The sequence below is a fragment of the Rhinopithecus roxellana genome, chromosome 5, assembly GCF_007565055.1.
Source record: "Rhinopithecus roxellana isolate Shanxi Qingling chromosome 5, ASM756505v1, whole genome shotgun sequence".
NCBI lineage: Eukaryota > Metazoa > Chordata > Mammalia > Primates > Cercopithecidae > Rhinopithecus > Rhinopithecus roxellana.
The window spans coordinates 61,690,759-61,716,072 of record NC_044553.1 but is presented as its reverse complement, the minus strand read 5'-3'; the positions used below and the strand labels follow the sequence as shown (position 1 = coordinate 61,716,072).

At 38.1% G+C, this 25,314-nt stretch overlaps 1 long non-coding RNA gene and 4 gene segments (V, D, J or C); 4 read left to right on the top strand and 1 right to left on the bottom strand.

The window, feature by feature from the left end:
* LOC104674124 overlaps positions 1–25,314 on the top strand; it is an 840,972-nt gene that overhangs the window by 586,109 nt on the left and 229,549 nt on the right.
* LOC104656245 overlaps positions 1–25,314 on the top strand; it is a 632,938-nt gene that overhangs the window by 412,823 nt on the left and 194,801 nt on the right.
* LOC104656285 overlaps positions 1–25,314 on the top strand; it is a 576,427-nt gene that overhangs the window by 377,510 nt on the left and 173,603 nt on the right.
* LOC115897527 overlaps positions 1–25,314 on the bottom strand; it is a 112,247-nt gene that overhangs the window by 10,466 nt on the left and 76,467 nt on the right. The gene's annotated exons all lie outside the window — the stretch shown is intronic.
* LOC104666026 lies at positions 5,500–6,288 on the top strand. The segment is given in 2 exon segments: positions 5,500–5,611; positions 5,781–6,288. Coding segments are annotated over 2 exon segments (408 nt in total).

Sequence of the window (25,314 nt, the reverse complement as noted above, 5' to 3'; positions counted from 1 at the left end):
CTGTGTATCTCCAGGTTTTAGTAATATTCCCTCCCTTCCATTCAAGGCCCAGGGTGATGCTAGTCCCAGGTTATAGCACTCTCTTTTATATGTTCCCTACTCCCTGCTTATATTTTTATAACTAGAGTCACATTTCTCAAATTACACAATATCAGTATGCCATAAGTTTCCTACCAGATCCCTGATTGATACTGTCTGCTTTCAGATCCTAAAAGCTGTCAACTTTGGCTTAAATGTTACTTACTTCAGGAGGCCTTTTCTAGCCATCTTGACTTGGATGTAAACACCTGCTAAATTTCCCACAGCATCTCCTGACAGAATACTCATCTCCTGACAGAATATCCTTCACACTTAGTGGCAATCATTGAATGAGTATTAGTGTCACCTTCTTTAAACAACAAACAATACTGTGTCAGAAAAATATAAAGCAAAATTTGTTGGAAATACAAAAATAACTTGATAACATATTCATTATGGGACACTTTAATATCTATTTCTCAGAGAGAGAAGATGATGGAAAAAAACTTTGTATTAAACATACAGCTACAGAACATTTACCAAAAAATGAGCATACGATATGACTCAAAAAAAAATAGGAAAGAATCATATAAGCCACATTGTCTGAACCTAATGCAATAAAGCTAGAAACTAATAATTAAAAGATAGCAAATAAATGAGTAGAAAGAGAATTAACCACTTACAATAGTCTAAAACATTTTCAGGTCAAAGAACTAAGAGTTAAAATTACATGCCATTAAAAATTAACACTAATAATGGTATTACATTAAAAAAACTATATATTTGTTCAAAGCAATATCCACAAGAAAATGCATCCATCTATTAACAAAAAGTAAAACAAAGGCGCCAAATCTGGCAATTCAATCAATAAAAAAAGAAATGAGCAAAATAAGCCAAAACAGAGAAGAGGAAAGTTTAGTGATTAAAGCAGGAATTAATTTAATTGCAAAGCAATAATTAGAATGTACAAATAAAGACAATATTTCTGGCAAACCTGATAATAAAAAAGAAAACACAAATGTGCAATGTTAAGAATGCAAAAGGTGCTATAACCCCACAAAAAAAAAGCAATTTTTCAAATCACCAGTTAATGCCTTGTATAAATAGATCTTGATGAAATGGGTGCTGTTTAGAAATACATAACTTTTTAATTTAAACTTCTCTACTTTCTAAAAATTTATACTATTTTACAATTCCAAAGTCAATATCAAATTGTAAAGAAAAAGATCCTGAATTCTGCCTCTTCTTCCTTCTTCATATATACAGCAAATAAAAACTACATATATACCACCTACTATGTCTCGACTCTTCTATGTTTTCATCATTAAAGAAAAAACCATATTGCGTTCCTACTATGTGCCAATCATTGCACTACATACTAGGAAATCAAAAATGACTATGAGAAATTCCCTGCCTTCAAGGAGTTCATAATCTAGTGGGAGAAACAGATAGGTGTGCACACTGATTATAACACTGTGTGGTACCCGTGATAATGCATAATAATGATAGATGTCTTTACTGAGTTTCTGCTAAGTGTCAAGTACCTTCCATTCAGCTGAGATCTTGTCCTTTACCTCCAACTCTTACCAGGGCATTTTCACTTAATATCTCATTATCATCTCAATTTCAAAACACTTTCCATACTCAGATGCTTCTCCAATTTCCCAGTTTATGTAAATGGCACCACATCCTCTTTTTATTCAGGCTTGAACCTTTCGAATTTACAGTCAGGTACCAATGCTTGTCAGTTTTTCCTTTGAAGTGCTATTGGATGTATAACTTTGCTTAGAATTCTCATGTCCACCACCTTATTCAAGTCCTTAGATTGTTCCCACCCAGTTGAAAGGGGTGTCCTCCTTCCTCTTCATTATTGAAGTATCTTTCTTGCTCTTCTCCCCTATCCTACCAGCTCCCAACCACCCTCTGACCCTCTGCACCATTGCCACACCCTTCTTTTTAAGATTATCTTTTCATCATATCCCTCCACTATTCACAATCTTACAACAGTTTCTGTTTTCTCATAAATATAAGCCATTTTAAGTAGCTTTCAGTGACTTCCATTATCTGCTCCTCATTTCACCAATTTTATCCTCATTCCCAGACACTATTACCCAGACTCTGTTTTCTCTGTTAGCTGGACCATTCTTCACACTTTCTCAAAAACATGTCATCCTTACTCCTACCTCTCTATATTTCCTGAAATAGCCTTTAGTGCTCTCTCTCTCTGTTTAAACATTATGTGTTTTTTAGTCCTCAGCTCCTCCAAAGAGATTGTACTAAATTCCTATAGCCTTTCATAATTTCCCTCTCTTTTGACCTCACATACAGCACATATATTAAAAAGAAAACGCACCCAATGCTATGCTGCTATACAAAGCAGTGTAGTGCTTTGCACTGTTAACTTTAACTCCATGCACATTATTTTAATCTTTCTAACTAACTTACAACTCCATTAAGACCAACACTAGATACTGTGGAATTATTTAATGCCCCTACCCACCCCATCATTTATCACATTACTTGATATTGGTGGGTACTTGCTGGGTACCTTTGAACATAATGTCTTTTATTTCTTGATGTCTTTCATTTTCTCAAGTGTTCTTAAAGGCAAAAAGTAATGTTGGATGGTTTTATCAGTTATGCACAGTTCACGCAGGAAAAGAGATTTCAGTGGGACCTTGCTTCAGACAGTAGAGAATTTAGTTTAGGATTTAACAGGTCTAGAAATTAATGTAGAAAGCTGTCTCACAAAGGTCTATTATCCAGAATATATAAGGAACTTAAATAATTGAACAAGCAAAAAACAAATAACTCCATTTAAAAATGGGCAAAAGACATAAACAGACATTTCTCAAAATAATACACACAAGAGGCCAACCAACATATATAAACATGCTCAACATCACTAATCATCAGAGAAATGCCAATCAAAACCACAAGAGATACCATCTCACACTAGTCAGAATGGCTATTATTAAAAAGTCAAAAACAACAGATGCTTGCAAGGCTGTGGAGAGAAGGGAACACTTACACACTGTTGATGGGAAGGTAAATTAGTTCAGCCACTGTGAAAAGTAGTTCGGCGATCTTACAAAGAACTTAAAACACACCGACAATTCAACCCAGCAATCCCATTACGGTGTACATATCCAAAAGAAATCAAATAGTTTTACCCCAAAAAGACACATATACTCCCATGTTTATTGCAGCGCTATTTACAACAGCAAAGAAATGAAATCAACTTACGTGTCCAGCAGTGGTGAATTGGATTTTTTAAACGTGGTACTACATATACACTATGTCATACTATGCAGTCATAAAAAAGAACGAAACCATGTCCTTTGCAGCAGCGTGAATGGAGCTGGAGGCCATTATCCTAAGCAAATTAATGCGGGGACAGAAAAACAAATACCCTGTGTTCTCACTTATAAGTGGGAGCTAAACATTGGGTAAACATGGACATAAACATGGCAACAATAGAAACTGGAGACTACTAGAGGAAGAAGGAAGGGAGTGGAGCAAGGGCTGAGATACTAACTTTTAGGCACTATGCTCGCTGTATTAGCCCCTTTTCATGCTGCTGATAAAAACATGCCCAAGACTGGGTAATTTATAGAGAAAAAGAGGTTTAGTGGACTAACACTTCCATGTGGCTGGGGAGGCCTCACAATCATGGCAGAAGGTAAAAGATACATCTTAAATGGTGGCAGGCAAGAGAAAAATGAAAGCCAAGGGAACGTGGAAGCCCCATCTGAAAGTGGAAACCATCAGATCTCATGAGACTTTCTCACTACCAGGAGAACAGTATGGCTGAAACGGCCCCTATGATTCAGTTATCTCTTACTGGGTCTCTCCCACAACACATGGGAATTATAGTAGCTACAATTCAAGATATTTGGGTGGGGACATAGCCAAACCATATCACTCACTATCCGGGTGATGGCATCATTTGTGCCCCAATCCTCAGCATCATGCAATATACCAGATAACAAACCTGCACTTTTTTACCCCCTGAATCTAAATGAAAGTTGAAGGGAAAAAAAGAAAGCTGTCTGACATTGATTGCAGTGAGTATAATGGGTGAAAAATTACTGCCCCCAACCTGTAGCGTCCAAATCGTAACAGAAATCTGTTACATACATACAGAGAAGAACAGGATTGAGCATTAGCTCAGTAGACAGGTGGGCTGAATCCCAACTCTGTCCCTTTCCAGCTACGTGATCATAAACTTATTGTTTAACCTCTGTAAGCCTGTAAAATCTGTAAGCCTGTAAGATCTGTAAAATACAGATATTGTGAGAATTAAATGAGATTATGCACTCACTTAGCATAGTGCCTGGCATAGAGTACAGCTCAATAAATGTTAGTTATTGTTATCATCTTTTGTCCTTTCTTCCACAACTTTGTGTAAGAAGTTTCTGAGGAACTGAAGAAAATGTGATGTGTTCAACATGGTACAGAAAAGGTACACCATGTGCAGAGGGTCACGGTGAGTCATAGACTAACCCAGTTCACAGGAGTAGCTACTCAGGTTAGATGAGTCCGAAAGAAATAAAAGCCTTCCTTCCCTCCCACTCTCCCTCCATCAATAGTCCACAGAGTTGAGATAACGCAACTGTGGTGGGCATCTACCATTTTGTTCACTTAGAATAGCAACTTATTCCTGGTAAAATATAAATTCTCACCATGTATTATGAATGGAGACTGCTATCTTACTTATGAATGGAATGATGAATGACCCAGAGGTGGATGCCTGACCCAGCTGAACCAATCATATTATGTATACACCACTCTAGTCACAAATTGGCCCCTGGAGGGGAACCTGGCTCAGACTGAAGCAATCAAAGCCTTACCTCAATATTTTTAAATTTGGGATCAGAAAGGAGCCTCAGTACTTCTTTGGTGGCTACACTGTGAGATGAATCCCAACCAGAAAATATTTACAAACACGCCTCCTGCTTCGTGCTGGAATCTGGTCTGAGGAATGAAACTAAGACACAGAATGAAAAGTCTTGAAGGATTAAGTTCCCTGGCACCCTGGATGCCTGAAGTTCAGATACACTTCTGCTCTTGCCAAGGTTATTGGAGTCAATGCATTTCTCTTCTTGCCTAAGCTCATTTGAGTTACATTTCTGTCACTTGTAAAATTCCCTCACTAAATCAATCAATCTTTCAATGAGATGTGAAAGAGTTAATTTACTAGGAAATTTTTAGGAACACCTTGCTGGCTTACAAGAAGCATGAATTCTACGAATTACTTTCTCAGGAATTTCTCTAAGCATCCTGAAGAGGGCACTGTTTCCATTCATAACTTCTGTCCAAACCAACCCCCAGTCTTTTTTTTTTTTTTTTTAATTTTTCTTTTTCTTTCTTTTTTCTTTTTTTATGAAAGGGAGGGACTGCAGGATATGAATCTAATTGGTTGGAACATCTTTTGAAATCATGTTTCTGTAGAGAAAAAAAAAATTACTATATTTGGATAGCCCTGGCCAGCTTTCAAGTCTCCTAAATCTGAGTCTTCAGTGAACTGGACAGAAAAAAAAAAAAAAAATGAAGAAGCTACTAGCAGTGATTCTGTGGCTTCAACTAGACCGTGAGCTGGGGGTTCATTGAAAAGGGAGCCATGGGAGGAAAGGACTTGTCCATACAATGTTTGGGGGTAGAGACAAGATTCAATGCAACTCATTAGGGTTCCCTGGGGAGGAACAGGATTATCGGGGTAATCAGCGAATGCTTCCTTCTGAAATGTTCTCTTTGGACAGGGTTAAGTGGAGAGCTGAAAGTGGGACAAAATCCTCTGTTCCTGAGCACGCAGGAGGGAAGAAACTATACCGTCTACTGCAATTATTCAACCGCTTCAGACAGACTGTATTGGTACAGGCAGAATCCTGGGAAAAGTCTGGAATCTCTGTTTGTATTGCTGTCAAATGGAGCAGTGAAGCAGGAGGGACGATTAATGGCCTCACTTGATACCAAAGCCCGTCTCAGCACCCTGTATATCACAGCCGCCTTGCAAGACCTCTCTGCCACCTACTTCTGTGCCGTGGACACACAGTGCTCCCCCGACGCCACTAGTCTGTACCCAAACCTGCAGCTGGTGGGCCCACTCCTGCTGCAGGAACTATGACTGTGAGGCTTCGTTCACTGTCTGCGCATTTCTTTCTGCAAGGAAAATTCTGAAATGGGTGAAAAAAGATGCTGTTTTATTTTCTTAACTGTGGAACATTTTTTTAAAGGAAAATGTAATCAAGCTGAGGGTAGAATCCTAAACATGTATTTCCTGAGACTATGAGGTCTCATTCTTTACTGCCTCACAGTCAGAATTTGTTAGTCTTCCATTACGGAATGATTTTGCATGAAGTGCAACTGTCACAAGTAATTCCTATGAAATATGGAATTATTATTTGTTTTATATGTGAATGTAACATATGGCATTTACCAATGAAAGAAAGAAAGAATAAATGCTTTATAAAAGAATGTCATATTTAGCCGGGCGTGGAGGCGAGCGCCTGTAGTCCCAGCTACTCGGGAGGCTGAGGCAGGAGAATGGCGTGAACTCGGGAGGCGGAGCTTGCAGTGAGTGGAGATTGCGCCACTGCACTCCAGCCTGGGCGACAGCAAGACTCTGTCTCAAACGATAAATAAATAAATAAAAAATAATGTTCGATGTGAGGTTCCTTACCTAGTGTTTCCTGCTAAAATATTGACTACAGTAGTCAGATAATATCCATGTGATCTAAGTACCTGTTTATCTCAATGTGTGGAGAATCTCTGGGAAATGTATCCTTTGGCTGGATTTACTCCAAAACTGAGTGTCCTTGCCAATCAGAAGAACATCATATTTTTCCTATATTATTTGCCAGTTTCCTCTTCTCCTCCCTCCATTTTTTTTGTAATTGTTTTGCTACACTGTAGAATTTATATTAAACTTTATTTTCCCATTACAGATTAGATTAGAATGAATTTCACTTCCAGGAAAATTGTCTTATAAGAAATCCCCAATCTGAATGTTATACAAAAATAATTGAAAATAAGTCTTCCTGTCCCACTAAAGAGATAGTCATTACCTTCAGATATCAATTGCATCACATTTTCACCCCAAACTTCTAGAAAAATAATAAACTTGATTCAGTCAGGCTTTTAAGTGACAATATTTCAGAAATTACCATTACAACGTAAAGGCTGACCTTAACATTTCAACATTTGGACCCTCCTTAGGAAAATCACCTTAAAAACATTTAAAAACTAAAAATACTTATATCTCTAAATTGCCCCTAGAGTCTTTACAAGCAAATCAACTTCTGCAGCAATTTGTTGGCAGATTATGAAAAGTCAGCCACAGCAGTGTACAGACCAAAAGCTCCTGCTACCCCTCAGAGCCTCCAGCAGGGACTATAATAACTTCCATATTTAGATAAAATAAAATTTGGCATGAAAAACTCACTAGTTCCATCATCCTTTGAGTCAAGCAGAGATTTCACTCTGACCGAGTAGGCTGAAAAAACTTTGACTTTGTATTTATAAATACTCATAATATATCTTAAATTTCAAGTTTCTTGACCTGTTACCAAAGCAAGTTTCCTTGTCAATGACTGATTGTCAGGAAATTTTTATTTTGCATTGATGATCTTATTTGTTGTGTTGTTACATAATCAGACAACAGGATGTTACATCAGCTTTTCTATAACCTTTCTGGAGCATTTAACAGCATGTCTTCACATACTTATTTTCATGCTGAAAACAATTTCACAAGGAAACCATTCATGACAGGGGAAAAAATATTGCTCAATCCAATCTAATTAACTGAAGGAACAATATCCACTTAAGTCCCCAAATCTCTTCGTTCTTAGAGAGAACTCTTGGATTCTGAAGATGAACTTTTATATCTTCTTCAGATCAAGAATATAGACAAACCCTAAAACAGATAAATAGAACTGAGAATTTCATTAATTTGATCTTTAGAACATAAAAAACTAAGTTCTTTCCACTTTGCCTTCCCAATTTTCCTGACTCCTTCCCAACTTATGAGTATATAGATTTTTTGCTTTCTTTTCCTAGAATCACTTACTGTCACTGAAAATATATCATTAAACCTTGTTCTCGAAGAAACAATACATACATTCAAAATTGAACCAGCTGATTTTAAGGGTGTGATGGTGTAGTAAGAAAATATTATCAAAGGTGACAATCTCCAACATATTAGAGCATGCTAAACCAAATATGTTGTTCCCCCAGTTGGACCTTTAGGAACATTTCTGGTGACTCTAAGCTTCAAGCACTTGCTCTCCATGACCAGATCTTTTTTTTTTTTTTTTTTTTTTTTTTTTTTGAGACGGAGTCTTGCTCTGCCGCCCAGGCTGGAGTGCAGTGGCCGGATCTCAGCTCTCAGCTCACTGCAAGCTCCGCCTCCTGGGTTTACGCCATTCTCCTGCCTCAGCCTCCGAGTAGCTGGGACTACAGGCGCCCGCCACGTCGCCCGGCTAGTTTTTTGTATTTTTTAGTAGAGACGGGGTTTCACCGTGTTAGCCAGGATGGTCTCGATCTCCTGACCTCGTGATCCGCCCGTCTCGGCCTCCCAAAGTGCTGGGATTACAGGCTTGAGCCACCGCGCCCGGCCCCAGATCTTCTACCAACAAGAAGTTCCATAAAATACTTGGACCCATCATAATCAGATACACCAGTTGCCAAGTCCACTTACCACAGAGATTAAAAAAGGAGACATTTTTCTGAATTGTGCTATTTATGTCCCAGAAAAGGCATTTGAGACGAATAATTCTCCTTTGAGTATTTCTTCCACCCTGTCTCATACGTTTTGATGTGAACTAGTCTCTTTTTCACTGCTTTTAACACAGTTGGTTATTTTTTCTTTTAATAGTGTGTCTGCTTCAAGGCTTATCTATAAGTTGTTTCTTAATATCAAAAGAGTTAACATTTTTTATTTTTACTAAATTATGATCAGAGAATGCACCTCTATGAGCTGTACTTTTTAAAAACTTTCATTAAGATTTACTTTGAAGCCCAAGTACATAATCATAATAATTATATTCGAAAGCTATGAATTTATATATGTATGTGTGTCTATATATTCAACTTTTTTGATCATATCATTAAGTCTTCCTATGTCCTTGTTTTTGTTTTCTAAAATCTGTCACATTCTGAAAAAGACTATTGAAATCTTTCACTTATTTTGTCAAGTTTTGCAAATTGCTTTTGCTTTATCTATCTAGCTGCAATGTTTTTGGTGTATATGGTTTATGACTTATATGTCTTCAGACAGTCTTTTTAGCATTAATAATGTCCAAGAAATTATACATCTCTTCTAGATTTTCATCATTATATAAAGTCCTTCATCCTGTGTGGTGCAGTCTGATATTTTTTTCTCAGTATCCATTCTGCTGTCTTCCCCTCTTTTACTCTGCCCCAGAATAAAATCTGTGCTGCCCAGACCTCCTTACAGCTAAGTATTGGCATGAACTAAGTTCTGTTCAATGAAATCTAAGTATACATGTCAGGTGCACCTTCTAGGAATTTCTCTAAGACTCAGCATGCACGCTCTTCCATCTCTCCCAACTACCTTGCCTCCCATCTCCTTTCCTGCTGGATCCTGTGAGATTCAAGCACATCCTTCACTTAGTCTATGCACTATATACCTTCTTCAATGAGGTCCCTGTGGCAGGGACATGGTTCTCATTTTCCAGCTACTTTCCATGAGCTCCCTCAAGCAAGCAAATATTTTTAGGAGATATTTTTAGAAGACAACATTTTAAAAGACCATAGTGTCCTTTCTACTCTACTGTGTCTGCAATATGTTGCTATAGAACATTTCACAAAGCTAGATCTTCTCAGAGCTCCAGATGGGAAGCAGGCAAAAGCTCTCTTTGCAGTGGACAGTCAACCTATCTTGTGGTTTCTACCATCTGCATTACTAGCTCAGGGTTTTAGACAGGTTTTGTAATTTTTAAAACCTGCCTTGAAACCTCAGGCTCTGCTCGACATATAAATTCTCAAAAAGAAAAATTACCAACTACCTGGCTCTTGCAACTCAAAATAATGCCTTATTTCAGGATACTTTTTCCTCCTAAGACTTTTTAAGTCCATTTTGAATACAAAATCAATAATTTGACCCTTTGATCTCACTGGATCCTTTCACAATCTCGCTTTACTGGACCAATAAGATTCATCCTCAGAATTTATGGCAAGAGATTTAAAGGGGAAAAAATGGATTTTAAAGAAGGAAAATGTCATATTTGAAACTACTAGTCCACTCCATTTAGATTCAGAGATTCTAATACTATAATAGTGTGAACACCAGATTTGGTATCAAAAAGAATTCCTGAGTATTCAGACTCTTCTATTGTGAGCTCTATGCCCTTAGGCAAGTTTCATAATGCATTTAAGTCTACTTTTCTCATTTAAAAAAATGGAAAAAATAATAACCACTTTCTAAAGTTTATATGACATTTAAAATGAGATGGTATATATGTAAAGTAAACAGCACACATACTGGATCTTTTAGAACAGTGTTTAGAGAAGATTCATAAAGACAAGAGAAAGAGCAGGTGTGTGGTTTCCCCAGGGGCAGCACGCACCCTACATTCTGAAACGGCACACAGCAATGTAGCATGGCCAATGTGAGACTCTAAGAAAGAGAACCCAGTCTTGAGCCATGAAACTTTAAGGCTGCATTACTGGGGAAGCACTAGGCCTTACTGTAGCATGTGGGCTGGGCTCCAAACTATGTGATTATAGCAAAATCAAGGAAATCTGCAGTCTCCAGTCCTGATCTGCCACCTCAGCTCTCTTACAAAATTTATTGCCTGAAGCTCTAGGCTGGGGCTCTGTTACGAGACCCAGGTCCTTCTCTGGAAGGCTACCCGAAATTCACTAGCACAGAGCCTGGCATGTAGTTGGTATAAATGTTGAATGAATGTGTGCAGCCATGGAGGACAATGTCTTCAGTCCCTTTGTAATGCAGAAAGTGTGCTTGTTCTCAGATCAAATAATTAACTTATTCAACAAGTGTTTATGGGTATCTACTAGGTACCAGGCTCTCTTCTAGACACTTGAGCTATCTGCTTTTAAAAAATGCGCAAAGATACCAGATTTTATAGAAAATACATTTGAGTAAGCATTAACCATAATAAGTAAATTACTATACGGTTTATGACTTACATCTCTTCAGAGAGTCTCTTTAGCATTAATATATTTTGTATTACAATATGTAAGAAGATAAGTCGAAGATGGCCGAATAGGAACAGCTCCAGTCTCCAACTCCCAGCACAAGCGACACAGAAGACCGGTGATTTCTGCATTTTCAACTGAGGTACTGGGGTCATCTCACTAGGGAGTGCCGGACAATCGGTGCTGGTCAGCTGCTGCAGCCTGACCAGCGAGAGCTGAAGCAGGGCGAGGCATTGCCTCACCTGGGAAGTGCAAGGGGGAAGGGAATCCCTTTTCCTAGCCAGGGGAACTGAGACACACAACACCTGGAAAATCGGGTAACTCCCACCCCAATACCGCGCTTTAAGCAACGGGCACACCAGAAGAATATATCCCTCACCTGGCCGGGAGGGTACCACGCCCACGGAGCCTCCCTCATTGTTAACACAGCAGTCTGCGGCGATCTAACTGCAAGGCAGCAGTGAGGCATGGGCAAGGACTTCATGTCTAAAACACCAAAAGCAATGGCAGCAAAAGCCAAAATTGACAAATGGGATCTAATTAAACTAAAGAGCTTCTGCACAGCAAAAGAAACTACCACCAGAGTGAACAGGCAACCTACAGAATGGGAGAAAATTTTTGCAATCTACTCATCTGACAAAGGGCTAATATCCAGAATCTACAAAGAACTCAAACAAATATACAAGAAAAAAACAAACAACCCCATCAAAAAGTGGGCAAAGGATATGAACAGACATTTCTCAAAAGAAGACATTCATACAGCCAACAGACACATGAAAAAATGCTCATCATCACTGGCCATCAGAGAAATGCAAATCAAAACCACAATGAGATACCATCTCACACCAGTTAGAATGGCAATCATTAAAAAGTCAGGAAACAACAGGTGTTGGAGAGGATGTGGAGAAATAGGAACACTTCTACACTGTTGGTGGGATTGTAAACTAGTTCAACCATTATGGAAAACAGTATGGCAATTCCTCAAGGATCTAGAACTAGATGTACCATATGACCCAGTCATCCCACTACTGGGTATATACCCAAAGGATTATAAATTATTCTACTACTAAGACACATGCACACGTATGTTTATTGCGGCACTATTCACAATAGCAAAGACTTGGAATCAACCCAAATGTCCATCTGTGACAGACTGGATTAAGAAAATGTGGCACATATACACCATGGAATACTATGCAGCCATAAAAAAGGATGAGTTTGCATTCTTTGTAGGGACATGGATGCAGCTGGAAACCATCATTCTTAGCAAACTATCACAAGAACAGAAAACCAAACACCGCATGTTCTCACTCATAGGTGGGAACTGAACAATGAGATCACTTGGACTCGGGAAGGGGAACATCACACACTGGGGCCTATCATGGGGAGGGGGGAGGGGGGAGGGATTGCATTTGGGGAGTTATACATGATATAAATGATGAATTGATGGGTGCTGACGAGTTGATGGGTGCAGCACACCAACATGGCACAAATATACATATGTAACAAACCTGCACGTTATGCACATGTACCCTAGAACTTAAAGCATAATAAAAAAAAAAAAAGAAGATAAGTCTATGGAGACAAGAATCAGAGCAAGTTAGGGGATAGGGAATTCTGGAGGGGGCCACAGAAGGTTGGTTCCCTTGTAATTTTAGGTAAAGTGTCAGAGTAGGCTCACTGGAAGGATAACATTGGAGCAAAATTGAAGAGGATGAGAGAGTGAATCTTGCATATATTTGGGGCAAGTTTTCCAAGCAGAGTCCAGTCCTACATTAGGAAATGCCTAACATGTTCTAGAACTAGGTGGAATGAGAAGTCATAGGAAGGCTTTGAGAAAGGAGTGATATAATCTGACTTCCATGTAAAAGTCTCACTCTGGCTGCCATGCTGAGAATAGACTGCAGGTCATCAAGATGAAAGTGAGGAAGACTGTTGTATTAACATCAGAACTGAAGATATCTGGTATTACTCTGAGCTCAGAGGCTTCTACCAGAAAAGCGCATTGAAGAGCAGCTATTGTTACTGCTCCTGCTGATGGAAAAGGGGCTAAAGACATATTTGATAGCCTTTCTGTAGATCTGTTGACTGCAGATGACCTGTGAGTTTAGGGGAAAATGATAGGAAAGAGTCTTAATTTCAGACACAAGAAGATCTGTTGTGAAGGCATCTTCCAGAAGGCAATATTTGTGCTTTCTTCTGTTGTGTAAGACTCTCTACTCAAATCTAGGCATTTTAAGGACCTTAGAAAATTGTGTTGTGGTGATAAAGGTAATGGAAGTCGGAGCAGAGGGAAAATAAAAATCCACATGCCTCTGTGAAAGTCTATGTAATAAAGATCTCTGCTTTCTCATCGATCTGAACAGGGTGGAATAATCAACAAATGGACAAGAATGCTCAGTCCCTGAGCTACCAGGAGACATAGGCCTTTAGTGGGACTGCCTATATAATTTACAGGACCCAGTACAAAATGAAAATACAAAACTTTCTGAGAATTTGAAGACTGCAACAGCGGAGCATTAAAGCACGAGTTCTATGACACTGTACAGATTTCATACCCAGGATGCTGGCCCTGATCATTAGTTTGGAATGCCATCACTCAAACAAATTATTCAGATATCGATGTTACAGGCAGGAGTATGGGAAAGACCTTAGATTAATTTGATAACAATTCAACCTAGTGGCATACAGAGTGAGGGTAAATTAACTGAGTAGCTTGGTGTAGAAAAGAAGCACCTCACCTCCTCAAATTACCTCTGAGATGGTGAGATGCCCTGTTCCTTTGACATCTACATATTTATTATAAACTCTTCACCTAGGACCATAGCAGTGGCAGAGATCCAGATGCTTGGAGGGATCTATTTGGCAGGAAAAAATATGCATAAAGAGGTTAATAGTCAAACCAAATAAGGGGTTGAGTTGTACTGTGAGCTTTTTTACAACTTCAAAGTGGGAAACATTTATTGCCCTTACTCATGGTGCTGTCTAGAGAGTAACTTTGTACTCTCCTGAACATTTCAGAGTTCTACCCTCATTAGAGAAACTGTACTATTTTTTTTTATTTTTTAAATATTTTTTAAAATGGGGGTCTTACTGTGTTGTTCAGGCTGACCTCGAACTCTTGAGCTCCAGCTGTCCTCCTGCCTCAGCCTCCAGAGGAGCTGGGACTCCAGGTATGCACCACCCCACCCAGCCACTGCGTCACTATTAAAAATCATTTAGCATAGCCAGGCCGGGCGCGGTGGCTCACGCCTGTAATCCCAGCACTTTGGGAGGCCAAGGTGGGTGGATCATCTGAGGTCAGGAGTTCAAGACCAGCCTGACCAATATGGTGAAACCCCATCTCTATGTAAAAAAAAAAAAAAAAAAAAAATTAGCCTGGCATGGTGGCACCCACCTGAAATCCCAGCTACTCAGGAGGCTAGGGTAGGAGAATTGCTTGAACCCAGGAGGCAGAGGTTGCAGTGAGCCGAGATCACACCACTGTACTCTAGTCTGGGCAACAGAGTGAGACTCTGTCTTAGAAGAAAAAAAAAATCATTTAGCATAGCCAATCTGGGGCTTTCTGCTGAGAGCCTTTGTTGACTTCTCTTCTAAGGCAAAGAGCAGGGATATAAGGAAGTAACACTTCGAAAGATGGATGTTCTAGTTGAATTCCTAGGCTCTGAAATCAAATACTTAATTCACTTATTGACTGATTAATTTATCCAACAAATATTAAACTTGACAGACCCTTATACTGTCTGGAGTCTAGTAAATAACTATTGAATAAGCTGTAAACAGACAGTCAAGTCCTGTGGACTCAGAGAATAAAGAGGCAGACCAGATATTGAATCCTGGCTTCACCACTTTTGAGCAGTGTGACCTGGAGCAATTTGTTTATCCTCTCTGATCATCAATTTCCTCATCTATAAAATGGGAACAATAATATTAACACCTACTTTTCACAGTCATGTGGATTAATGTACGCAAAGCCTCTGGTTCATCACTCAGCACTCAGTAAATATTAGCTATCATTGTCATCATTACTAATTTCTATTGATTTAACTAGACACAGAAAGGGCAGCATGTGTCTCACAAGTCAGTGCTTCCCTCTTCTAACCACTAATTCAAAAAGAATTCTAAGTAATGCTTAGAGTTCACTCCGTAGCCCAAAACAGGATGGCATTGTGTTGTGCTTTGTTTTCTTTCTTCTTCCAGTGCAGAAACACTTGTGTGTTTTGGCTAATTAAAGATTTAAAAGATTCCTACACGTAGTCATGCCAAGTACTCGTATATACCTCTAAGAACCCAGTAGGTCTAGTGATCTTAGAGTCTCACGTCTGAAAGAGGAACCAGTACTAAAAGACAAACTTCCCAAAATCTAAAGAAGGGAAGTGCAATCAATGGTATGAGTTAGAAGCCTCAATCCTGGGAGAGACAGCCCATGCAAGTCAGGAGAGATCATGGGTTCTCCACAGTCCCCAGCACTGGAACAGCCATGATCAGTGTCTTGACTTCAATGCTTGCGAGATTGTTACTCTCTGGTGAGAAAAATGACAGTTTAAAATTTTGACTGTTTTATAATTTCTCTTATTTCTCATTTTATTACTTAGAGTCAATGTCGTTTCCATTCATTCTAATGAAAACCTTGGCTTTCCAGGAAGAACCACTAGAGACTCAGTGACCTAGACACAGGGCTATGTGACCCTTTCTTCAGGGGCGTACCTGACATTGAACTGTACATACAAAATGGGTAGGTACCTGCCTCTTGTGGTATGTCAAATATCCCAAGGAGATATCAAAATGCCTTGTCTCTGAGGCATCATGATAAATGAAAAGGAAGATTACAAAGGTTTCAGGCCCATTAGGTTAAGATTAAAACCTCTTTCCACTTGCAGAAAACCTCTATCCAAGCACTAGGCGAAGCACATGAGACTGCATCTTAGAAATGGTGAAAGGAAAGATTTGTCAAAACCTTGCCCATATCTGTCCTCTAATTATAGCTCACTGATCAAAACTATAAGCTTAGTAATGTAATAAAGGAAAGTTTTTTGATGTCAGTTGCTTAAAATATGTACAATGTGATTTTCTGATAATAGTTTTGTATTTAAAATGTAAATTACCCTTAAAATTAAAATAAATCAATAACTGTTTTAGTCCATTTTGAGCTGCTATAATAGAATACCTGAGAATGTGTAATTTATGAAGAACAGAGACTTATTTCTTACAGTTTTGGAAGATGGGAAATCAAAGATCCTGGGGCCTGCTTCTGGGGAGGGCCTTCTTGCTGCACCATACTATGGCCAAAGGCAGAGGGCAAGAGAGTGCGTGCAAGAAGGAGATACAGGTGAAGTGCCAAACTTGTTCTTTTATCAGGAACCCACTCCCAAGGTATCTAACCCACTCCCGTGATAATGTCACTAATCTATTCATGAGGACAGAGCTCTCATGAGCTTTTAAAGGTCCTGCCTCTCAACACTGTTGCATTGGGGATTAAATTTCCAACATGAGAACTTTGGGGGACACATTCAAACCATAACAATAATAAAACATTAATATTCCTGGGGAAAATGAGCAGTTCACAAAAAGTAGTACAAATGGCCACTTTATAAAGAGGTATACAAATTCTTTAGTCATCAAAGAAACATAAAAAACAATGTGATTCATTTTTTCCAGCTATCAAAATAGTGGCTACTGAGACACACACACACACACACACACACACACACACACACACACACACACATCATAAAATTTTTTTTCTGTTACTCCAAGAACCTCCTCTGGCACCATGAGTCTTGAGCCATTTATTATGTAACCAGAAATAAAGACTGCAAATACTCAGCTGTAAGGCAAGCCACTTCTAGTCTAAGTGCAAGATTGCATATTTGAAGTGAAATATTTCCATTTCTGAGAAACCAGAGAGAATTATGCCAGGACTGAGGAATAAAAAAAGAGAAAAAACAAGCAGTCAAAAAAAAAAAAAACAAAGCTAAGTAGACTTTGCAAAATGACTTCCATTGACTTGCACAATCATTATCAAATAAATCTTCAAGACCAGATAAAAAAGGAATAAGTGTCCCCTCAGCACTATCCTTTTCTAGAAGAGACAACCAAAAATACCTTGATTCACTACCATTTTCAGTAAAAAATTTTGCAAATGTGAAAAATGGTAATAACAGGACCAATCAAACAACAGACAGTCCTGAGAGGTTACTGCTCTTTTACTGTAATGCTAAACTTTGAAATGTGAATGCTAAGTCTTTGTTAACACAATTATAATAATAATTACATTTTAGATAGAATTTCATATTTATTCTTGTATTTTTGAAGTTAATTCTATTTTTTGATATTCAGATTCAGCTTTAGCTTCACCCAGATATTGACTTTAACACCTCACCATTGGGCATTTGGTCACAATGTGTGTTCAGTGCACCATGTTTTAAGGAAATAATTAGATGTATGAAGAGGGTTTATGTAAGCATAGGTTTATCACAATATTGTTTATAAAAACTGAAAATATTAAAACAACTGTCTAAAACAACTGTCTAAAATTCTATACTTTGTGATGTCTAAGTTCTAGTGAAAATTATTCTCCCTTAGAATAAGTGTTGTAGAGATAACAGACTTAGGAGTGTGGTGAGTCCCCTTTGCACAAAAAAACCACCTCACACCCAACATGACTCTTAAGAATGAGGACAGTAGTGAAGACACAGAGCAGAACATTGAGAGGCAGATAACGTCTTATAACCTTTCATTAATTTGTCACGTGGGGGTGCTATTCACCAATGAAATCATAATTTATGCATGAATTCTGAGTACAACTGTGAACTATTTTGTATCCTCACTTCAACAGTGATGCCCTCTGGTAGGCCAGAGACACTATCAACTCCTCTCTGGACTTTCTAATTCTGATCTTAATGTTTGGTAAGTACATTTTATTAAAATTTTTGTATTATTTCAAAATTATAAAAACCTTCTCCAAAACATACAACTCTGACCAAACCAATAAAACCAGTACTTTTTTCCCCCTACAGGAGAAACCGGCAGCAATTCAGTCAAACAGACAGGCCAAATAACCATCTTGGAGGGAGCATCTGTGACTATGAACTGCACATACACATCCACGGGGTACCCTACCCTTTTCTGGTATGTCCAATACCCCAACAAACCTCTGCAGCTTCTTCAGAGAGAGATGATGGAAAACAGCAAAAACTTTGGAGTCGGAAATATTAAAGACAAAAACTCCCCCACTGTGAAATACTCAGTGCAGGTATCAGACTCAGCAGTGTACTGCTGTCTTCTAAGAGACATTGTGCTAAAAGCACAGCGGGAGCTATACAAAAACCTCAGTGGCCCAGAGGAAGTATGTAGTGAGGCTGGAAAACCCAGGTTGTAGAGCCTTGTTGTCTCTCTCACAGACAGTCCTGTTAAGACATTATTAGAAGATAAGGAAAATCAAAATCAGATGTAACTGCCTCTAATTCCAGGGCATAGGGGTTTCTTTGACAGAAAATGGGATCAGGGAAGAGGGTCTCAGATAATATCCCTGCTCTCAATTAGGTCAGTTCTCTCTTGTCCTTCAGGCTTTCTTGCATGATGTGTAGGAATTAGAATATGATGACTTGGATGTCAGTCCTGGTAGCTATGCAAATTTGGCCAAGTTAATTGATGTCTCAGAGCTTTAGTTTTTTTCATCTGTGAAACAGAAATAAAAATAATCAGACAAATTTAAGATGGAGATAAAGTGGGAAAAAGGTAGGTTAGAAGGGGCAGATTACTACTCAAAGCATTGCTGGAACTTGCAAGTCCCACCATAGCAGTTCTGCTCTCTCACGGCAATCTCTCTGCCTAGTGCTGACCATCTTAATAGGGCTTGGCATGCCCACTGCTTTGTCATACCACACCACACCCCATGCCAGCCCCAGGCCATTATGATCAACATATCATCTTTTCTCTCACAGGCTCCTACTCACACCACACACAAAAATTAACTCAAAGTGGGTCATAGACCTACATGTCTATGTAAAAACTAAAATTGTAAAACTCTTAGAAGAAAACACAGGAGCAAATTTTCACGATCCTGGGTTAAGCAATGATTTCTTAGATGCGACACCAAAAGCACAAGCAATAAAATAGAACATTGATAAGTTGGACTTCAACAAAATTAAACTTGTTTATGCTTCAAAGGACACCATCAAGAAAATGAAATGATAACCCACAGAATGGGAGAAAACATTTGCAAATCATATGTACTATGGACCTGATGATAAGGGACTTGTATTTAGAATATATAAGGAACTTTTACAACTCAGTAATAGAAATATAACTCAAGCAGTGAGCAAAAGATTTAAATAGACATTTCTTCAACAAAGAGACAAGAATGTCTAATACGCATATGAAAAGGTACTCATTATTAGTCATTAGACAAATGCAAATCAAAATCACAAGATACCGCTTTGCACTGAGTAAAACGCTATGACTTTTTATAAAGGACAATAACAAGTCTTATCAAGGCTGTGAGAAATTAGAACCCTCATACATTGCTGGTGGGGATGTAAAATGATGCTATCACTTTGGCAAACAGTTTGGCAGCACCTCAAAATGTGAAACATAGAATTATCATATGACCCAGCAATTCCAGCCCTATGTGTCTACCCACAATACATATGTCCACACAAAAACCTGTGCATGAATGTTCATAACAGCATTGTTTATGGTAGCCAAAAGGGTAAGTAATCCAAATGGATAAACCAGATATGGTATCTCTATACAATGGAATATTATTCAGCCATAAAAAGGATTAAAGTACTGACACCTACTACAACATGATGAATCTTGAAAACATTATGCTAAGTGGAAAAATCCAGATACAAAATGCCCATATTGTATATTTCACTTATATGAAATTCCAAGAATAGGCAAATCCAAAGTCAGAAAGCAGGTACGTGGCTGCCAGAAGCTGGAAGAAGTGGGGAGTGGGGAGGAACTACTTAAGAGATGTGTAGGGTTTCTTTTGGGGAAAATATTCTGAACTAAATAGTGGTGATGGTTGCACAACATTGTGAATATACTAAAAGCTACCGCATTATATACTCTAAAGTGATAAAAAGTATGAATTTTATGTTTTGTGCTTACCTCAATAAAAAAGAAGACAACCAAATAATCTAGATGTGATTATTAATGGGACAAGAAGCTCTAAAAAAATTAAATTCTTACTATTCCATTGCAAACAATTCCAATAAGTATATGAAATATGGAGCCACCTGATAAAACCTATAGCAGTACGGGAAGGTATACTAACTCAGATTTTAACTAAAAATTATAAAAATGTTGACTGACACAAAGACAAAGGAGAATAGCAAAGATGGCATGAATCTTTAAGGAAATCATTAAAAAGTGGAAACTTTTTAATGAATAAAGTTAAAGTTTAAAGAAAATGTGGAAATGGAACATAAAAAGCATTTTAGAACAGTTTGGAGAAATTAAGATGGTAGGGTGGGGAGGAAGCTTAATTTACATATCGAGGAAAACAGAATAATTTGTCAGAGAATAAAGAAGAGGTAGAGCACTTCGACTCCTGGTTTCATCCTCTATTCTTCATCAAATACAATAATTTTGGGCTGGGAGCAGTGGCTCATGTCTGTAATCCCAGCACTTTGAGAGGCTGAGGCAGGCGGATCACCTGAGGTCAGGAGTTCAAGACCAGCCTGGCCAACATGGCAAAAAACCCCATCTCTACTAAAAATACACAAATTAGCTGGGGGCAGCAGTGGGCACCTGTAATCCCAGCTACTCTGGAGGCTAAGGCAGGAGAATTGCTTGAACCTGGGAGGCAGAGGTTGCAGTGAGCCAAGATCATGCCATTACACTCCAGCCTGGGCAATAAGAGCAAAACTCCATCTCAAAAAAAAGAAAGAAAAAAAAGTATAATTTTCAAACTGGAGATGAAGAAATGAAAAATTATGACAGACGAAAAGATACTAAGAGAGAACTTAGATGCCTTCAAAATGATCAAGTCTTCTGGGTCATTTAAACTAATCCTCAACATATGAAAAGAGTTTGCAGACATGGTTGGCAAGGCACTGGGTGAATTTTTTGAAAACCTATGGAAAATGAAGGAAATCCCCAACTCATGAACACAGAAATAGTGGATTGATAACCAGCAAAATTCTAGAGCAGATTATTAACAGATAATGTGTGGGCTGTTAGAAAATAATGCAGTGATCAGTACCAAGCCAGAATGAGCTCACTAAAGACATTTTTAAAACAAGCCTGCTAAATTCAAAGGACTTCCATGGACTTTAAATGTGTCAAATATTTGCAAGACATTTAATAATTTGTGTTTCACTATATCAATGGGAAATATATATATATATTATCATTTGTTGAGTGTTGTGTTTATCACAGGCCCTATTGTACTATAGATGTAATAAGAACTAACATTTATTTATCAAGCGCTTAATGTGCATGAAGTGTTGTTCTAAGTGCTTTGCATACATTAATTCATTTAATCTTCACTACAACCTCATGAAGTAGGTGCCATCCTTATTAAAGATAAGGAAACCATCTTTAATACAGAAGAATTAACTAACTTGCCCAAGAACGCAGAGTTAGTAAGGGAAGACCTGGCATACAAATACAGGTTAACAAGCCCAAAGCCTGCATTCTTAAATTCTATACTTTGTTAACTCCCAATGTTATCTGTAATTCCCACCACAAAACTACAAGTTTTGTATTGTTATCCCCATTTTATGAATAAGGAGGCTGAGGATTGGAGTACTGAATAGAAAAATCCAGTAGAATCTAGTAAGTAGTAAGACTAAGGCTCAAACCTAAGTTCATTTGAATCTAGACCGTATCCTCTATTCACTTCGCCATTCTGCATAATGCTAGACTTGGTGAATCCTCAGCTGAAAGAATGGCCGTATATAAATATACAATTTAGAAAAATGTCCCTATTGTTACACCTCGTGATTTTATCCTTCACTCTGACCTGTTCACATTGATCTTATGTAAATTCACACAAGGTATGCCCATGCCCATTAAATGTACAAATCGCAAATTTTGAGATTGGTATATGATGATGATGCCCTAATGATATCCAGCTAATATGTTTATTTACAGCATAAATTAAAGATTGAAAATCATCTGAACAAACTGGAAAGATAAACTGAAACTGCCAACATAGAATTTAATGGAGATAACTATATATTTATACGGTAGTTTTATAAAAATGAGTTGTAATATCTGGAAGAAGGGATCCTGCATTTTTAGTATTTGCTGTGTAATGCACTCAAAGTAATTAAGGAAAAGATTTTCTGAAAGGATATTAGAAAGTCTCATAAAATCAATTTGTGAAAAATATAGCTAGGGCTCACAGAAAGAAGAAAATCACCAATTGGCTTTCTGAATCTTTCTGAATCTACTTTTCTCTGAATATATAATCTGTTCTCCTCCTGGGAAACCAGATTCCGCTGTAAACCTGTCATATTCTACTCCACAACAACTTCAGTTTGAACATACCCAGCTCTGTTTGCTAAGAGATGAGTCTGCTTTGAATCCCACAGGGCTTTAAAGCTCTAGTTACACTAACTGCTGTTTCTGTACCTCTAGTTCAAATTAATGAGCATAGTATCTACCCAGATCCAACAAGCTATTGCCAGAAAAAGGAGGTTACTTGGTACAAGCATGACCTCTATGTCATCTCTTTAGAAAGAAATCCCCAAAGTGGAAAAGGACTACAAGCTCAAAATAATTCACCAATGTGATAAAACAACTGAAACTATCATAGATAACAATAAAATGAGTGGAAACCAGATGAGTACAGTAATACCCTGACAGGGCAACAATATTTGAATCACATTTGAAGAGACATGAACAAACTGTAGCAAGTCTTAAAAAAAGAAAGATAAAACTAATAAAGTAGTCTGAAATAATACCATGTGCAGAAAGAAACAAGGATGTCACATAAAGAAACCAGAGATATTTATAAGGACCCCTTTACAAAAAAGAACAGATCTGGCCTTCAGTTTTCAAAAGATATAGTGTGAAATGCAGCTACTCTACTTGATCTATCATAGCTGGCTGAAGTCAAACAATCATCAGGTTTCTGTTCCCCCACATTACCCCCACCTTACTTCTAAGACTCCTAGTAGGAGGATGCTAAGTTTGGTTCTCTATCTGTATTGTGGATGAGAGGGCTGTTTGTTTGTTTGTTTGTTTGTTTGTTTGTTTGTTTGTTTGTTTGTTTTAGAGACAGGGTCTTGCTCTGTTGCCCAGACTGGAGCGGAGTAACATGATCATATCTCACTGTATCCCCAAACTCCTGGGCTCAAGTATTTGACCTGCATAATAAATGTCTACGCCTCATGCCACTAGGTGGCAATGTGGGTGTTACATTTAAAAGATCATGGATGGTTCACTCTGCAGGTAAAACTGGAAATGTTCTTAAGTGTGCATTTCTGCTGCTTCTGATGGGCTGAGAATCCCCTTTGATTTCTAAAGTAAATGTAGAGCTGTTTTAAAAATAAAAGACTCCTTTGTCCAACTAACATATATTCCAAAATCCTCCAACAAAGACATGTGTGAGCTTCAGCTGCCGTAATCATGGTGAAGATCCGGCAATTTTTGTTGGCTATTTTGTGGCTTCAGCTAAGCTGTAAGTTGGGGAGTTTCAAGACATGAGATATTTTACAAACTTCTGGGGAGGGGAAAGAAGGGATTCCAAGTGGCTAATCTGGAGTGCCCTCCTGAAAATGTGTAAATAAATGTGTATAAATGTTTCAATAATTGTAATATTCTGTATCTGATGATGTCTTTGAGAACAGGTGTAAGTGCCGCCAAAAATGAAGTGGAGCAGAGTCCTCAGGACCTGACTGCCCAGGAAGGAGAATTTATCACAATCAACTGCAGTTACTCAATAGGAATAAATGCCTTACACTGGCTGCAACAGCATCCAGGAAGAGGCATTGTTTCTTTGTTTATGCTGAGCTCAGAGAAGAAGAAGAATGGAAGATTAATTGCCACAATAAACATACAGGAAAGGCACAGCTCCCTGCACATCACAGCCTCCCAGCCCAGAGACTCTGCCATCTACATCTGTGCTGTGAGACACAGTGCTCTCCAGGCACCTGGAGCCCGTACCTAAACTCTAAAGCTGAGGCATCATTTCTTACTCCTGTCTTTCAGACTTGTCTGTCTCTATCCTTGGTCAGATGATGTCAAATTTTTAAGTTTTTAAAATATAATATTCTCCCCTTCTAGACCATCTCTCTTCTCTACAACATCATCACCAAGTATGTTAACCAGACGATATGTGATTTTTACCTTGGAAGTAAAATACACAGGGTATAAAAATCCCGATTCTGCTACTTATTAACTGGATGATCTTGATCAAGTTACTTAACTTCTCTGTGCCTCAGTTTTCCCTCAACTATAAAAAGGAAACAGTGTTAACCATAGTACCTAAGCCCAATTCTGGGGATTACATGAGGTAATATACACAAAGTGCTTGACACATTTCCTGGCACATAGTGTTACATAAAGGGTATCAATTATTGGTATTAGTTGTAGATGCACCATGAGTTTGCTGATACTCACTATGGGTTAATATCACAAATCATTGAAGAAGTATGTGGAATATAAATAATAAGCACCTTATAATAATTTTAGTTTTCAGATTCTTTCCTAATGACGTCCAGCACTTGGCCTTTTTAATAGTGTTGAGAAAAACAGAGAGTAGCTGTAGAAAACATAATAGAAGGATGACTCTATGGTTTGGTTTGTGGTGTGGAAATGAAAGACTGGTAAGAGATGCTTCTGGAGAAGCTCAGTGACTTCTTTGGAAAAAAGGCCAGGTTCTAAGTTTTCATGTGGAGATCTCTAATGGAAACTTGCATTTGTGGAAATTCATGAAGCAAAATGTCAAACCCAGTGTATCTAAATCAATGGTTCTTTATATCCCCCAATGATTCTTTTCATTATTATTCCCAACCCCAGTGGAATTCTTATATCAAAACAAGTTTTATGATTATAATTGTTCTTATTACTCAACAACATTAATCATATATATTAAATTATAGCTACATTCTTTTTTTAAATCAAAGATTCTTTAAATCAAAATACTACCTG